General features: G+C 35.6%; 2 protein-coding genes across 2 annotated transcripts; both read left to right on the top strand.

The window, feature by feature from the left end:
• Nucleotides 1-11,427: 11,427 nt before the first annotated feature.
• Nucleotides 11,428-12,144, top strand: LOC113294110 (germin-like protein subfamily T member 2). Its single transcript, XM_026542529.1, has one exon. It carries the CDS (start codon nt 11,428-11,430, stop codon nt 12,142-12,144), a length of 717 nt encoding a protein of 238 aa, XP_026398314.1.
• Nucleotides 12,145-13,235: 1,091 nt separating this feature from the next.
• Nucleotides 13,236-14,018, top strand: LOC113294109 (germin-like protein subfamily T member 2; the record flags this gene model as incomplete). Its single annotated transcript, XM_026542528.1, has 1 exon — nt 13,236-14,018. A coding segment is annotated over one exon (687 nt), but the record flags the coding sequence as incomplete, so codon positions are not given.
• Between the last annotated feature and the right edge of the window lie 4,141 nt (nt 14,019-18,159).

Below are 18,159 nucleotides of genomic sequence, written 5' to 3'. Positions count from 1 at the left end.
TTAGAAAACTCCAATTCTCACAAAATTGGTGAAATTACCGGTTTTCACTGACTAGATTAATGAAATTTCCAATTTGCAAAATTGGTGAAAATTTCCGTTTTCACCCTTAATAATGTGACGTTGTCAACTAAAATCACACTATTCAGTGAAACTTCAAGTTTTTTGCTCTTAATAAGCGTCAATCTTACTCAATAATAATTACAATTTTCACCTCTAACAATCAGTTGCCATCTATGAGAATCGAACTCACATCATGATGGATAGAAACCGAATGTTTTACCATTTGAGCAAAGATAGCACTGGAAATGCATATTTACTTATGTAGCCATTTAACAGTTTCATTAGGTGAACAATGAAAAAAAATACAAGCTACAATCCCTTTATCCCATATCTTTTTCAATCTCAAACACTACCGGCAAGTTAATATGTGTATGCATATACAACTATCGTATATTTCCAAGTTGCATCGCACTGTTAGATCGTTAACCACATTTTGGACTATCAAAAAATAAGTTGTTAATACAAATAATTTAGACCTGGTTATAAATTTCTTCTAGTGAACAAGCACACACTTGGATTGTTTTTGTTGTATCTTTACCTAGACATAAATAAGAATGTAGATCAGTATATACCTTCGCATATTCTTCTTCTTTTTCCATGATCTCTGCATAACGTATCTCTCTTTCTAATCTTCAATCATTCTTTTACATGATAAAACTAGGCTCACCCAGTGGAAACACATGATGAAATCAATTTCATCCAGTGGTAACACATAGTAAAACCAATTTCATCCAATGATAACACATGATGAAACCAATTTCATCCAATGGTAACACATAAAAAAACTAGGCTCATCCTGTGACAACAAATGATGAAACTGATTTCACCCGTACACATAAATAAACCAATGTCATCCGGTGATAACACATGATGAAACTAGGAAACAAATATCAAAGCATATATTAAGATGGAAAATTCATAAACTAAAACGAAAACCATTTTGAAGTCAAATATAATCAAAAGATAATTAGGGTTTGAAAACTTACCGATTTGAGCGTGTTCTTCAGTTCTAATCCTGTGAAATTGATTTGACAAAAAGTACCTAATTCTTTGAGTTTATGAATTTTGATAAATTTCAATTAAATTAGGGGTTTTTATAATTTGGGAAATTTCAATTAAATTTTTGCAATTAGAAAACTCATTGTGGATGGTGGTGGGGTTAGCGTCGGTGTCGACTATGGTATTAGCTAGGGAAATATAATGATGTCGATGATGATGATGGTGGTGGTGGTGCTGTCGACGATGGTTGTGGAGGAAGATGATGTTGAGGCTAGTGGAAGTGGCAGAGATGGTAATGTGGTGTTGATGGTAGTGGAAGAATATGATGTAGTCGATGGTGCTCATGTTTTGTGGTGGTGGGAGATGGTGGAGGAAGATGATGATAGTTATTGTTTTGATAATGGAGTAAAGGTGGAGACGCTGATGGGAAAAGAGAGCTTGTGATAGCTTTTTTGGATCTGGTTTTAGTTTGTTAATGTATGGAGATGATGGAGAAAACGAGGAGAGATGTAGTGTAATAGAAAGGGGTTTTTCATAATTTTATTTTAATTAGTTCCATCCATTTCACCCATGCCGATAACTTACTCGTCCATTAAGACATGAAAATACATTTATCTGGTCATATGACCCAATTTATCCAAAACTAAAAACAACACTAAAATGACATTTTATTCGTGTTTGAAATTTGACAACATTTATAATAGTTGCTGTGATGGCGTGAAAAACACATGTCCCCTATAGTCACACGCGTAACGATCTGTGTTGTTGAATATGTAATTCTTATATCCAATCCAAGGAGTGGCCAAGTGACCGGCGCTGAATTTGTTTTGGAACGACTATATCATGCCCTTGTACGTTGTTGGGATTACGTACCCTGTACCAATGGAATCACCTTTTTATTTGTGATGTCCATTTGGGAAATAAGGTCTTGTTAACTTGTATCCAGGTTATTTGGAGATGTGACATGAATATGTTCCAGTATGTTGATAACAGTCTGGTTATTCATAATTGGGAAGTTATTTTGCATAACTAAGCTCCTTATGTCCTTTGTTTATTTGTTTCAGTAACCTCTTTGGCATTGTTTTTGTACCGTGCTTTTGGATGATTTTTTTTCTTTAATATAAATCTTTTCTCTTCGAAGTAAAAAAAAAAAATTGTATCCCCATATGCATATTAAGGAATCATTAATATTCATCTTTTGTTTTGGAATTTTATAAATTTTATTGGAGTTGTAGTTATCTTGGAATAAGATTTACATGTTTTTTTATATAAGGTTATTTCATTTACACCCTTATCACAATATAATTTAATATTAACTGACACATTTACTTTGATTGTAATAGGCTACGGATCATTTTTGACAGCAGCAACACTTGATTTTAATGTTTCTTTACAAGTTTTACGAGAAAAACATTTTATCTTAAAGATACATGTTAGGTAAAAGACATGTCCCGCTAAAAATGATCCCTTGGTGAAAAAAGAAAAAAAAATACTTATTATCTTCGGGACGTCCGGGAAGTATGGGCCACTCTCCTAATGGCGAGGCTAACTGGAAGAAAAGCCGTGAAAAGAATGAAAAATTTCAACCGAACCCTGATACAAATTGCCGTGATAGATAGGTGTCGACTAAACGTCTTGAAAAAAGAATTTAATTTTGTCAATGAATTTATCTCTGATAGTTCTAAGTAATGGGACCCAAAAATCAAATCTCAAGGGTATTTTTGTAAGTGTCTCTTTATAGATTATGGTAAGTTTGTTATTAATATTTATCTCGGAATTTGTAGAAAAAAGTTAGAGAAACAAGATAAAAATTGGCTATTATCATGGTGCGTAGGAATAAATTTTAATGGCTCCTTAACATGTATATGGGGATATAACTTAACAAGACCTAATGAATAAAGTTCAGAAAAACCGTCCCTTTATGTTTGGAACCGAACATGAGAATTCCATCATTCCATAAAGTCTAGGAATAACGTAAGTACTCCGTATTTCTATGCTCTATTGGGTTTTGGACAAGGCTGCACATGAACCGTACCGGAATCGGTGAACTGCACCAGAACCAGAAAAAAACCCTGAATCAGATCGGTACCGGAAGAGCAGGTACAGGGAACAAGAATGCAAATGAGAATCGATGTAGGATGAGTACGGGGAATGGTTCTCGCCTATTCCCGGCATGTACCGGACCATAAGCAACGGTGTCTAATAGCCATAGATTTTTAGATTAGAAATAATAATGACCATCGATTTCTATATCTTCACAACACCAAGAAAAACCCTATTTCACTTTCAGTTCTTCACCCTCGACCAACAAAAACCCTATTTTACTTTCAGTTTTTTTGTTAGTACAGGGAAGAGGTTCCAGTGTAGAAAAATAAGACAAGAATGAAAGGAGATCTCGTGTTATTAGAGAAATCACTAGGTATCACCTCGGCCTGCGGTCGAGGCTCAACCTTCTTTTGATTAGCCGACTTATAGATTTAACCAAAACCGTTGTAGTTAAGTGGTTAGGTTGAGTCTCTCTGCCATCCTTTATCCAAAAATCATATTTGGTTTTTGTTATTGATGAAAAAAATCTTATCTAGCTAGGCAAGACCTATTTTCATTGTAAGTATAAAAACAATGTCACAGTATATATGTTGATATAGAAAATTTTATTTATACTAGACCTGAATTTTCTTTACTTGAAATTCTTACTGGTCGAGTATAAATTCAATTCAATTGCTACTCATAATCATTGTAAGTATGAAAAGAATGTTATTGGATAATCAAGACCATCACCACCTTAGTCACCAAGAGTCCAAGACATACTCCCGAAGAAGCAGTATTTGTTTATGTAATAAATTCATATGCTTCCTTATCAATCCATGTTGCGCGTTTATTTTTCGGAACTTGAAATTCTGTGAATACTCATGGCCATGGGAAACATCATTCTAACTTATATTTTTTGATTCTTGGGTTACCTTCTTAGAGATAGATCTGCATGATCAAAGTCTAGCATATGGTGTTTGTTCAACGCCTTCCAAACGTCACCTTCTTACCATCTTTTCTTGTTTTCTTGCACAAACAAAAATGGTTTAATGTACCCTTTATTGAGTTAATTAGAATGAATTTCCTGCAAGCAATATGATAGATTGTTGATTCCATCAAAATCGAAGAAGGTGAATGGTGTTTAATGTACAACTAATTTGACCTAGTATGCCTCTGCGGACAATCTAGTGTCTTAAGTGCAGTCAAGTTTTACTATCTACCAACGACTACCATATACATGATAAAGCATTATTATTCTCTTGGGTGGCCTATATATATTCATGTAATTTGAAGGGGAAATTTCAGCATGTTTATGTTCAATTGGGACTATATATTCATGTAATTTGTATTATTCTTTTGTTTGCTACTTACTTCTCGTAAGAAGTATTTTGTTCTTTCTCCTTGTCCTTCTAATATATCTCTTCTTTATCAAAAAAGAGAAAAAAAACCATATAAGACACAAACTCGGAAGCTCTACTGATTGGTACGGTGTATACCTAAGAAAACAAAAACCGCATATGAACCGGATATAAGACAAAAAATACATTATAGGGTATAGTTTTTTTCTTCATCTCCTTTTACTTTTAAGAATCACTAATAATATGGAAGATTAGAGAAATTTATAGTAACAAGATTAGAGAGTTTGACTCTTATATTTTCACAACTGAAGTAATCAACAATATTGAACTGACAGAAGTACGGCGAGATATTTCTTTGTGAGATCTTGTTAGTTCGCAACTGAACTAGGGTTATTTTTGTATGAACTGATTTCAGGATTTTCGTAAGTGATTTAATGGAAGATGTATAGATTGCTACTAATTATAATTTCATGTGATTTATGGTTTAATTTCGTTGCCAGGAAAGATGGAGGAGAAACATGCAGATAACAAAAACACCAAGTAGAACCAAATGAAAAGACTTTTTTCTATAACCTTTAACGTTTGGGAAAATTGGGAAAATGTCCCAATATGGGGTGCAATGTTGGAAATCTGCCCCAACATTAAAAATAGTTGTAAAAATACCCCATTCCGTTAACTTTGCCATCTAACCCAGTTAAGTCACATGTGTGAGCCCACACACGCGAGAAAATGACAAATATACCCTTTAAAATTCAAGGTTTAGGCTTCAAAACTCATGTTTTTTCGGGGTCAAGGTTTAGAGTTTTGAACCTTAAACCCTGAATTCTGAAGGGTGTATTCGTCTTTTTTTCGCGTGTGTGGGCTCACACGTGTGACTTAACTGGATTTTTGATGGAATGGGACATTTTTCCGAACTTTTAATTGTTGAGAAAAATTTCCAAAATTGCTCCCCGTATTGGGGCATTTTTCCAATTTTCCCTTAACCTTTACCACAGAGTGATTTCACTCTGCTTCAAGTTCGGGTGATAAGCGTTTTAGTTTAGTCAATTTTAGTGTTTTACCATAATTTTTGCAAATTATTTAAAAATTCAATCACGATTACTGGTAGCCGGTAGATCATAGCCAGAATAAACCTTAAGAAAAGAAGAAAAAAAGCGGGGGGTGGGGGGTAAATAAGTCAGGTTAGGAACGGGGAGAAGCTTGTCGTAGGATCGGCATGTGATTAGTTTAAGATTAAGTGGTCAGCCTAACTAATATATATTTGGTCGGGCCAATGAATGATCTCTACCGTCTAACCTAGAACTAATATCGACCGTTCTTTGTCCATCGTAGACACCACCACATTGATATCTTGGGTTTGAATCATTTTGAGTCAGGAATGATTACAAAAATATGAGGATTGCGATTGAAGAAACGGAGAAGACAGAAAGGAAGAGAGAATCAAAGAAGAAATTGGGGGTTTAATTAGAGATTAATAATGTCCTTAAACAATGGGTTTGTGATGGATATGAAACAAATTCAAGAGAACAAAAGGAAGAAGAAGTCGTTTCCGTTCGAATTAAGGATGAGTAAATTCAAGGATGATTGAGAAACTGTTTAACTGGGTACGAATTAAGAGATGGGTTTTGCTCGAATTTCAATCTGATGGCGAGAAAAATGGTTCAGCAGATCAGAGAGATGAGTTGCTGATTGAGATCAAGAACTGGAAGACTCAGATTAACTGAATTTTATGAGTCTGATGAACTCAAGAAGACAGTTGAAGAAGATGAATTTACATCTACAGGCAGGGTTGAGAAGAATGGGGGTGAACTGAATGAGATGTTACTGTTGAAGCTGGCGCAGAGATGGGTTCATGTTGGTGGTAGAGTAATGGAGGTTGAAAAGAAGTTTTTGACCCTGTCTCGTTTGCGAATATATTTTTTTTTTGTTTACAAGCTTCGTACTCAATGGCAGGTAAAAACCCGGTACCGATCTTGTACCGGACCGGTCTTACAGGTACAGATACAACTCTAGGTACATGTACAGGTACAGGTTCTAAAAATGAGGTACCGATTAACTCCAGGTACATGTACCGGGTTCATAAGAATTTCGGGCCGTACCGGTTCATGTGCAGCCCCTGTTTTGCACGGTTCTTTAACTTAAAGAGTTACCCAGGGTGGCCATCAATTTGTTATTATTTTAATTATTTTTCCCAGTGCTCTTCAAATAGTACTGATGAGAACAATTTGGGATCATAATCACAGTTTGGTGATTACAAAACCTTTTATGCCTTCCAAGCCGTACTTCAAGATTGATAGGATGTGGGTTGAGCACAAGGATTTTGTCAGAAAGGTGAAACACTGGTTGGAAGTTATGTTTTTTAATGCTAGTGCAAGTACTATTTTCTTTCTCAAACTACAAAATTGGAAGCACATCATCAAACCTTGGAGAATTCAGGAATTTGGTTCCATTGCTAGAGGTAAAAAGCTCTTACTGGAAGAATTCACGAGTTGAATATTCAAGAGGAAGAAGGGGAGTTATCTCAAAATCAACTGGAAGAAAGAGTTTAATGTAAGTTGCAGTTGCGGAATATAGAAGCTATGGAGGCTCTTAAATGGCTGTTAAGGGAGAAGTAAAATGATTTTAGGTGGGGATATTCAAACACTAAATATTTTCATAGTATTTCTAGCGTAAGGAGGAAACGAAACACAATAGCCAAGCTTCAAGTTGGAGGGGTTGATTGTTTTGATCAAGGTATTATTGTAAAACAACTAGTAGATGTTTGGTCTTGTGATTTTGATACTTTTTAAGTTTGTCTATCCTAGTCTCAATTAGAGCAATTGGGACTCTTATGCCCGTGTAATTCCCTTTGCTTTGTGTAAAGGGTTGTTTTCTTTAATATAACCTTCTTCTTCGAAAAAAAGAGAATCGGTAACGTTAGAAATTTTCCTAGTTTAAACACCCTTGGACTTACAGTAAACCGCATCGACCTCGCATCTGGTGGAGTTACTCCCGTTCACAGACACCCTCGTGCAAGTGAAGCTAATATTGTCATAAAAGGGAAAGTTCTTTCTGGCATTGTAAGTAGTACTGATGTTTAGTACTTAAAGATTCAGAAAGCTGGAGAGTTGTTTATTGTTCCTAGAGGACGAACGTTGGACATCAGAAGGCTGTTTTGATAGCTGGTTCCAATAGTCAACTGCCCGGATTTGCATCGATTCATAATAATCTCTTCGCTTTTACCCAAACAATTCCTAATTATATTTTGTCTAAGAACTTCGGAGTTGGTGACAAGTTCATCGCTATCATAAAGTCTAAGTTTGTTCAGAATGGTTCTTTGGCTATTGCAAATGGGGAAGATATATAGGTCTGTGTAGTGTGTGCATTTCGAGTAGTTTTTCTAAATAATCTGTGGAATGCTCGAGTAATATTCAATCGAAAAGTCAATAATAAAGCCAACTATGCCAGGTCTAATCCATGTAATCACCAATGTTCGCACCAACCACCTTCTCTACGTACTGGAAATTCGCTGTGTATGAGCAGAACTAATGTAACTTTCTTATTTGGTTTGAAATAAGGGACTCATGTATCGTCTCTTTGCTTTATTTATTAATTAGTTAGGGTTTCCATAAAGTTATTCCGTAAAATCTATGTAAACATGTCTCATACTTAATTAAATCAACACATGAAATACTAATATTTTATCCCCTTAATTTAACCTACAATTGTTAGATCACAGTCCCCTCTTCATACGTGTTCATCACCACATTTGAACTTATACATGAACCCCTTTTCAATCCAAGACTTGTATTCAGGGGCACTGAACAATGTTCTTTGTATCTTTTTGCATATTGGAAACCCAATTTTGGGGCATTTGGTGGGTATTTTTAGCATGAAAAGCACCATACATACACAGTTTATCATATTCCAGAATTAAGCAGCAGTCGAGCCTGGTTCATCACAAATTATCACAGGGATCCTATTGCTAATCCTACATTAGCCAACAAAAGGTACAGAAGTCCAAACCAAAAGAAACATATTTCAAAAATCATATTCCGACTCCACCCAGCACGTTGTAAGTTTTTGCTTCTACATGGGCTGTTCACATTTGATCGGATCCAAAAATCCAGCCCCATATTTTTTGAGCAGTCTTTGTGGACTTGTGCGGGTGCGATGTGGTCGGACCATATAATTAAAGTATGTGGTCGGCACCGCCAATCTCGCTAACTAACTCCTCAAATCATGGTTCATGGTCCATCATTATATGTTTCCTCGTCTTGTAAAGTAAAATATAAAATTCCAAAACCGTTTATCCATAGTGTGACACAAAAAAAGTGACATAGAAAGTAGAGAGATGAGAAGAATTCTTATTCAATTATGTATTGAGAAGGGAGAATATAGCCTCTATTTAGGCTAGACACAAGGGTATCTAAGTGAAATAAACGTAAAACCCTATATATTCCCTAAATTACAACCCATGAAATACAGAACATTCCTCCTGATGACCATTGTGTCTAAGTCACAAAAATATATCAATAAAATCAAGAGAGAAAAAAACCTAAAATGTCTGAGACTTATAACAGTGTTAGAGAAAGCTTGACAAGTAAACCCAGTGGGACAAGCCTTGACAAAGGAAAGAGTACAAGACGTTTAAATCCTAATGATGCTCCCCCTGTTGGATACTTCAGCGAAATCTTGGCCTATAAATTATTAAGTAGACGCATTCCAATCTTGTGAACTAATTTGTTGAATGTAAAAGTTCTTAATGCTTTAGTGAAAAGGTCCGCTAGATTGTGAGTTGAACATATTTGTTGGATATCAATCAAACCATCATTTTGTAGATCATGTGAGAAAATAACTTTGGGCTGATGTGCTTTATTCGATTACCTTTAATGAAGCATTCCTTTAGTTGTGCGATGCAAGCAGTAATGTTGGTGAATCTTTAGTTGAAGGAAGTCCACACGATTCTTGAATATGATGTATTACTGACCTTAAACAGATGCTCTCACGGCTTGCTTCATGGATTGCTAGTAGTTCAGAATGATTTGTAGATGTAGATGAGATTGTTTTCTTCACTGATCTCCAAGAATTAGATGTATCTCCAAAAGTAAACAAATACCCAATTTGTTGCCGTCCTTTGTGTGGATCCGAAAGATAACCAGCATTTGTGTACCCATTTAGTTTTGAATTAGATTCATAAGGGTAAAACAGATCTAAATCATTAGTGTCACTAATATAATGTAATAAGTGCTTGATTCCATTCCAGCGTCTTCGAGTTGGAGCAGAACTGTATCTAGCTAACAAATTAACTGAAAATGCAATATATGGCCTTATGCCATTTGCAAGATACATAAGATCACCAATTGCACTTAGATATGACACTTTCGGACTTCTTTACCATTTTTTTTAGGTCGAAATGGGTCTTTTTTCACATCAAGTGATCTCACAACCATAACGGAACTCAGTGGATGTGCTTTTTTCATATAAAATCATTTTAATACTTTTTTTGTATAATTAGATTTATGGACAAATATTCCATTTGGGACATGCTCAATTTGTAAACCAAGATAATACTTAGTTTTACCAAGATCTTTCATCTCAAATTTCTTCTGCAAGTAAGCAGCGGTTTCAGTGATTTCTTTTAAAGTTCCAACAAGATTTAGATCATCAACGTATACTGCAATAATAGCAAATCCAGAATTGGATTTCTTGATGAAAACACATGCAAGGCTTGAGATATGCTTTACAGTTAATCAAGTGTGTCAGTTCATGCAATCTCCTACAACATCTCATCTAACTTCCACTAAAACAATTTTGAGGTATATAAAGGCTACACTTGATCAGGGCTAACTACTTTACAAGGATGTTCTGATGTTTATTGGGCAGGCAACCCTGCTGATAGAAGAAACAAGTGGATATTGTGTATTCAAACTGCAGATATCTTCACAAAAGGACTTTCTTCTCCCAAATTTGAATTTCTCAAAAACAAACTGAAGATTCTTACTCCTCTTCAATTTGAGGGGGGCTAGTAACGCACAAGCTGCACATTTCTTTTATTACAGCTGTTCGCAACTGTTATAACAATTCTGTTATTTTCAGTTACTCTAGAATTGTAACACGTGTTGATCATCCGCTCTTATGGATTCTTCACTATAATTACCTTGTACATATATTTCTTCTGTAAGCTTTTCTGTGTTCAATAATGCAAAATTATTTTTCTTTTCTAAAGTGTAACTAAAACAGTCTTTGGACCATAGCGTATTGTATAATTGCAATTAATTAGGTGTGAGACACAGTCCATGGCATATAACGGAAATATTTAAGTTTGGTATGGATCTTATTTGCTAAAACCCTAGCCTAAAATACATGTATGACAATCCAGAAGGTATGCCCTACAGCGTTTGGCACCCTTGATCATCCGAGTAGGAACTGAAAAAGGCCAATGTATAGAGACCCAAAGACATGGTATAAAAAGAAACACTTTTTCTTAGAAAGCCAATGCCCTATATAGAGTCATGCATGTCCAAATTTAAGCAGAAGTTTTTCTTTTTCTTTTTCTTTTTCTTTCGATACATTATTTAAGCAGAAGGTGTGCTTGGTTCATTACAAGTTAGGTGATGGGTCGAATCATATCTATCTTTGGATATTGAAAGTACATCAGTGGTTCATCACAAGTTGGCGATTAGTCTGTCTATTCTCTTTTTTGGGTTTTGCACAGTGACGCTAGGGGCTATTAGTCGATCCAATGCAATAAGCATATGCCAAGAGACGGAATCTAAAGGCCGATCCTGCTTGCATCGGAGAACCAACTAGAGACGAGTCTATTTCGTTTTGGCATTCTTCATGCATCACACGTCTTTAGAGACACTAGCTAGAACGAGGCAGATGTTATTAAGCCTATAAAAATACTGGAATAAGTAACATAGTTTTTATAGTCACTCATAAAAATTTCGATCTAGCAGAACCTGCAAATCCATACACCAAATCTCAAAGTAACAAATTCATGGCTGCTATGTTTAGGGTAAAAACTACGTCATCATTCTTCCTAGTTATGTTTTTTACTGTGATCCTTTATTTTACTTTGTCATGCTTTTCTGCTGATCCTGACCCGCTTCAAGATATTTGTGTCGCCGACTTGAACTCCCCAATTCGTGTCAATGGGTATCCTTGCAAGCCGGAGTCTCAAGTTACAACAGATGATTTCTTCTTTAGTGGCTTGAGAAATGGAGCAAGCACAGCAAATCCCATAGGGTTTGGAGTGAGACGTGCCAATGCTAGCACCTTCCCTGGGTTATACACCCAAGGAGTTTCAGTAAACCGAGTCGACTTAGCACCTGGTGGAATTAGTGCAACTCACGTACACCCTCGAGCAAGTGAATCTAATTTTGTCATAAAAGGGAAAGTCTTATTTGGGTTCGTAACTACTGCTAATGTTTTGTACTATAAGGTTTTGAGAGCTGGAGAGATTACCATTATTCCAAGAGGACTTGTTCACTTTGCAGCGAATGTTGGAAGAAAGAATGTTATCTACCTAAGCGCTTTCAATAGTGTACTTCCCGGAATTTCACCAATTCCTAATAACCTCTTTGCTTCTACCCCAACAATTCCTAATTATATTTTGGCTAAGAACTTCCGAGTAGATGACAAGGTCATTGCTTTAATAAAGTCTAAGTTTGGTCTCGATGTTTCTTTGTCTCCTGCAACATGGGAAGATATATAGATCTCCCCAGTGTGTGCATGCATGTCTAGTACTTGTTAAATAGTTTGTGGAATGTTTGAGTAAGTATGACTCAAATAGACAGTAATAAATCCAAGTATGCTAGGTCGAATCCTTGCTGTAATGACGAATGGTGGTTACAGCCGCCTTCTCAATGTACTGGAATCCTTCCTGTCCGTGAGCAGGACTATGTAACTTTCTAATTTGGTTTGTAATAAAGTACTTAGGCATCGTTCCCTTGCTTTACTATGAACTACATTTCTTAATTAATTTTGTTTTCCATAAATATATCCGGTAGACTCTAGGTACATGCGTGTGCATACTGAAGCCAACACATCATCCTGATCTTACCTACAATCGTTAGTCCTACTTTTAATTTCTATCACTAATTTCCTCAAGTTCTCTAATGAACCAAAGGGAAACTAAAAAAATTAAGCCAAAAGAAAATTTCAGAAGATCACCATGTCCAGATTAAAACATAATACTCCGCTAGTTATTGAATTCATACACTACCCAGTAGTCTTTATATTCTTTTGCACATTGAAATACCAACTCTGTGGCTTTAGGTGGGTATTTTTAATCATGCCTATGCACCATATACATATAATCGCATGCATTTTCTCATTTTCCAAATCATGACTATGAAAGGACAAATAGTAGAGAGTCCCTCCCTGGTACATCACATTGTTGTTGATTCGTCTGTCTATTCCCTATTTTGGGTTTTGCACAATGACACATGGGGCTAAAAAGATAATATAGTGTATAAGTTTTTAAACATAGAAAACCCCAGTAGTGATGGCTCATCATTTATAAATAGCAAAACTATAAGGCTTTACGTTTTCTTATCAACCTCTAAAATCAAACCAACTTCTCAACGAAAGTAATGCTTATGGAAAACGGAGAGTAGAAATTAATAAACACGTTACAGCTGCTCAATATAGACTAGCTGAGAGCGGCAGAGGTTAAACCTATATAAGGGACATAATATTTACAGTAAACTCATAGACATTTCTATCTGATCTAGCAGAACCTGCTCATCAGCACACCAAATCTCAAAGCAACAATAACATGGCTGCTAAGTTTATTAAAACTCTATCATCATTCTTCCTAGTTCTGTGTTTAACTGTGACGTTCTTTTTCCTTTTTCATGCTTTTCTGCTGATCCTGACCCACTCCAAGACTTTTGTGTTGCTGACTTGAACTCCACAATTATTGTCAATGGGTACCCTTGCAAGCCGGTGTCTCAAGTTACATCAAATGATTTCTTCTTTAGTGGCTTGATTAATGCACCGAGCACAGCGAATCCTTTGGGGCATGGAGTGAGAATTGGTAATGTTAGCACCTTCCATGGGTTAAACACCCTTGGACTTATGGTAAACCGGATCGACCTCACACCTGGTGGAGTTACTCCAATTCACAGACACCCTCGAGCAAGTGAAGCTAATATTGTCCTAAAAGGGAAAGTTCTTTCTGGGTTCATAAGTGCTTCAGATGTTTTATATTTAAAGGTTCAGAAAGATGGAGAGTTGTTTATTATTCCTAGAGGACTTGTTCACTTTGCAACAAACGTTGGACCGCAGAAGGCTGTTTTGATAGCTGGTTACAACAGTCAACTGCCCGGATTTGCATCCATTCCCAGTAATCTCTTTGCTTCTACCCCAACAATTCCTAATTATATTTTGGCTAAGAACTTCCGAGTTGATGAGAAGTTCACCGCTATCATGAAGTCTAAGTTTTCTCCGACTGGTTCTTTAGCTATTGCAAATGGGGATGATATATAGGTCTCTCTAGTGTGTGCATTTCCAGTACTCTTTTTAAATAATCTGTGGAATGCTCGACTAAATTTTCAATCGAAGATTCAATGATAAAGCCAACTATGACAGGTCTAATCCTTGTAATCACCAATGTTCGCACCAACCACCTTCTATGCGTACTGGAAATTTGCTGTCTATGAGCAGAACTATGTTATTATTTGGTTTGGAATAAGTGGTTTGGAATAAGGTACTCTGTATCGTCCCTTTGCTTTATTTCCTAACTAATTTGGGTTTCCATAAATTGATTCCGTAAACTCTACGTAAACATGTCCCGTACACATGAAATACTAATATTTTATCCTCTTAAGTTTACCTACAATTATTAGATCAGAGTTCCCCTTTTGTTACGTGTTCATTGCCACATTTGAACCTATACATGAACCCCTTTTCAATCCACGACCTGTATTCAGGGGCACTGGACAATGTTCTTTGTATGTTTTTGCATATTGGAACACCAATTCTGGGGCATTTGGTGGGTATTTTTGGCATGCAAAGCATGCACGATAAATATACAGTTTATCATATTCCAAATTTAAGCAGCAGTCGAGCTTAATTAGTTCATCACAAATTATCAAAGGGATCCTTTTGCTAATCCTACATTAGCCAAACAAAAGGTACAGAAGTCTAAACCAAAAGGCATATTCCAAAAATCATATTCCAACTCCCGACCTAACACGTTGTAAGTTTTTGCCTCTACATGGGATTTTCACATTTGATCGGATCCAAACATCTAGCCCCATATTTTTGGAGCAGTCTTTAAAAAATTAAAGTCCAAAACTTTTGTCAACTTCCTGTTTTTCTTATTTTTTTTCACAAAAATAATTCATTCACCCGGATTATGATTTGGAGGGGTGGTTTCTAAGTTATTCGTGACAAAAAAAAAAAAAAAGATTATGTGGCGCGACCAGTTCTTAGCCGGAGAGTTTCTGGACTGATCAGCTGATCAAAAAAATAAAACTCCATCGGAGAACCATGTGACCCACCAAATATTAGACTTTTTAAATGGGAGATTCTAGCCGTATAGGGTGGCTTTTTAACGGTACACCAGGAATCTTTGATCTTGAAAATATTGCTCCATAGATAAGCCACGAACTCACGATCTTGTTTTCATAAGCATGTGACTTTTTACCACTCACCACGTTAAAAGTTCGGCGAAAATGCTATATGAACAGCTTTATAACAGCTGAGTGACCGCAAATTTGACATGGCGATCTGATGTGTAATACATGTCAGAATATTTCCTAATTTTTTCGCTAGAAAACTCCTGTAGTTTATTTTTTGGCTAGCCAATTTCTTACTGAATGGACAGTAATCGCCATTTCTTCATAGCTCCGCAACTATCCATTATGATATAGGTTTTTTTTTTTTCTTTTAATGAGAAGATTCAAGTATCAATACCTAACTTGATAAGGAATTAGAAATTTGATTTTGAGATTTCTGATGTGATCCGTTCATAATTCAAATTCCATTGCCGATCAAAATAGATAGAATCAGTATTCCAATCATATCTAAATCCCATGACAATTAAATTTTTGAATTTACTGAAAAGAATCAAAAGTTATTATAGTTTTGAAATCAACTGCTTCAGTTAGCATGAATTAAGATCTAGAATCATTCAGGGATTTTACCTCAATTTAACTTTAAGTTTTGATTACAAGCTCTTGCCGTCGATAAATCTAATCTGACACCCCAAATTTGATTTGTTCTCAACAGCAAACATTACCGAGTAAAAAAAAAATCTCAACAGCAAACATCTTTTTTTTGTTCTCAATAAGTTTTATAAACAATCTCTTAATCTGGAAGAATGATAATTAATCCGGAAGAATGGTAATGATTAATGATGAAGAACCCCGATCAGGCATCATCAACTTTTATATAAATTGATGGAATCTCGATTGCAGTTCGGATTCTCTGATTAAAAATACAATTTGTTGTATCTCTTTATTTCGATTTGGTTAGTTTTTAGCAACATGGATAAAAGAAGAAATAACTCTTGGCCACGTTGTTTGCTACGTCAGAAATCGCTGTCACTCAGCTGTTATGCAGCGGGTCAAGTAGCACGGTTGAAAGTTCGGGGCACCAATCTCGCTAACTAACTCCTAAAATCACGAACTTTGTGACAACTTTCAACCAGCTCAATATTAATTTCCAAAAGTTTTTGTTACTGATCATCAATGAAAAATTCTCTTTACTTATTTTCCTTCCCAAAATAACTAAGAAAGAGTTTCATTTAAAAACTTTCATTCCCGCTTCCTATAACCCATTATTATTATAAGAGTCCAAATCTTGTTGTTCGGTAGCTCACTTCTCTCTCTACGGTTTTCATTCTTCCGGAAACAACTAGGATTTCTGATTTTGAGATCGATCGAAGAAGAAGATGAGGAGAAGTGAAAGAGTACCTAAACTAGTGTACAAAAAACAAGATCCAGAAATGGAGATTGAAGAAGAAAAGAAAGTTTATAAGAAGAAGAAATCTACAACTAAGAAGAAAGTTGTTACTGAGTGTAAAGACAAGAACAATATGAAGATTGAAGAAGAAGAAAAAGAAGATGTGCAATTGCCGGCATGTGAGTTCATCGGAGAACCTATTCCCATGGATGAAGCTAAAAGACTCTTGCCGGAAAGATACTGCCCAGAGATTTGTATTGATATTTTTGCGCGTTTCTGTTTCAGAGATCAAAGAAAAGTTCTAAAGCGTAAGTTAACTAAATCATTGACTGTTTTCTTCTTCCCATCAATTTAAATCATGATTTTATTTCTCTTCAATTTTAGTGATTTTCTTGGGTATTTATTAAGTGATGATGATGAAGAAGAAGTTTTGGTGGTTAAATTGTTAAAAACATAATTTGTGAAAACCCAATAATTAAAGCCCAAATAATCATCTACACTAAGTAAAACCCAATACGAAAATCTTCTAGGCCTTCTTTACATCAAGTATTATCTAGAGAATTCTTTTCTCTAGAATTTTCTTGTAATATCTAAGTTGAGAGTGTAAAGAAGAGTCTAGATAGAACTATCTAGAGAAGTAAGTAGTTGGTCATGAAGCCTATAAATAGGTATAGGATGGAGTCATTTGGGATCATCCAAAAAACAATCAAAAACTCAAGTGAGTAAACAAGAGTTAGTATAGAGTGAGAGCTAGATAGTTAATAGTAAGAGCCAAAGTGCCTCTTTGTAAACAACTAGTGTAAGACCAAGTTGCTACACAAGCCTCTTGTAACATTTTCATTTTCATATTAATCAAAGCCTCACTTTCCAATTAATAAACCTCTCTTTCCAAATCATTTCCATAAAACCCATCACATTTCCGCATTGCGCCAACAAATTTGGTATCAGAGCCAACTTAACCCAGTAATCCTAAAACTCTACCCATGGCAATCAACCAAAGTATTCAAGGTTTCAATTATGCCCAAAGTCTAATTCCAATTTTTGATGATGAGAGTTACGATTATTGGAGTCTACAAATGAAGACATTATTCATTTCACAAAACCTATGGGATTTTGTGGAAGAAGGTTATAAAGTACCAGAGTCAGCAGAAACTCTGTCGTCATGGACTGACGCAGTGAAAAAGGAGTATAACGAAAATAAGAAGAAAGATGCTAAAGCACTACTGTTTCTACAACAGGGCGTAAGCAAAGCTATTTTTCCTCGAATCTCGGTGGCGAATCCCTTTCCCTTAGGGGTCCCTCTAAGGGAAAATCGCGAACTCTTAAGAAACGCTATAAAATATTTTCTCTTAGGGGTCCCTCTAAAATATAGAGCAACCCCTTTCCCATCGATTTTACAAAAGTAGCGAATTTCTTTATATAATGGAATAAAACAATTTAAGAAGTGGAAACTCCACAATGTGGGACTAATAAGTTTATATAGTTTCTTAAAACTACTAAAAATTGGAAACTACACAATGTGGGACTAAAAAGTTTCATTCACAAAAGAAAACAATAAATTATAATTTTTTATTAAAACTTTAAAAAATTATTTTTTTATTAATCGTTTTCCAACACCATTCAAACTTTGCTGCACACGGAGCCTGATTGTCCTGATTCTCCCAAATTGTAGACTCTTTCTTCTTCTTTTTAGATGATTATCTAGGCGCTCCCAAGCTTGGGGTATAAGACTTTTAAACGATGTACCTTCTTTTCTTATTTGGCGTAATATATTTTATCCCTGCATTTAATCATAAGAAGAGGCAAAGCACTACCA

This window comes from Papaver somniferum, chromosome 7 (assembly GCF_003573695.1).
Source record: "Papaver somniferum cultivar HN1 chromosome 7, ASM357369v1, whole genome shotgun sequence".
In the NCBI taxonomy this organism is placed as follows: Eukaryota; Viridiplantae; Streptophyta; class Magnoliopsida; order Ranunculales; family Papaveraceae; genus Papaver; species Papaver somniferum.
Note: the sequence above shows the minus strand (reverse complement) of the source record. Positions and strands in the feature narration are given on the sequence as shown.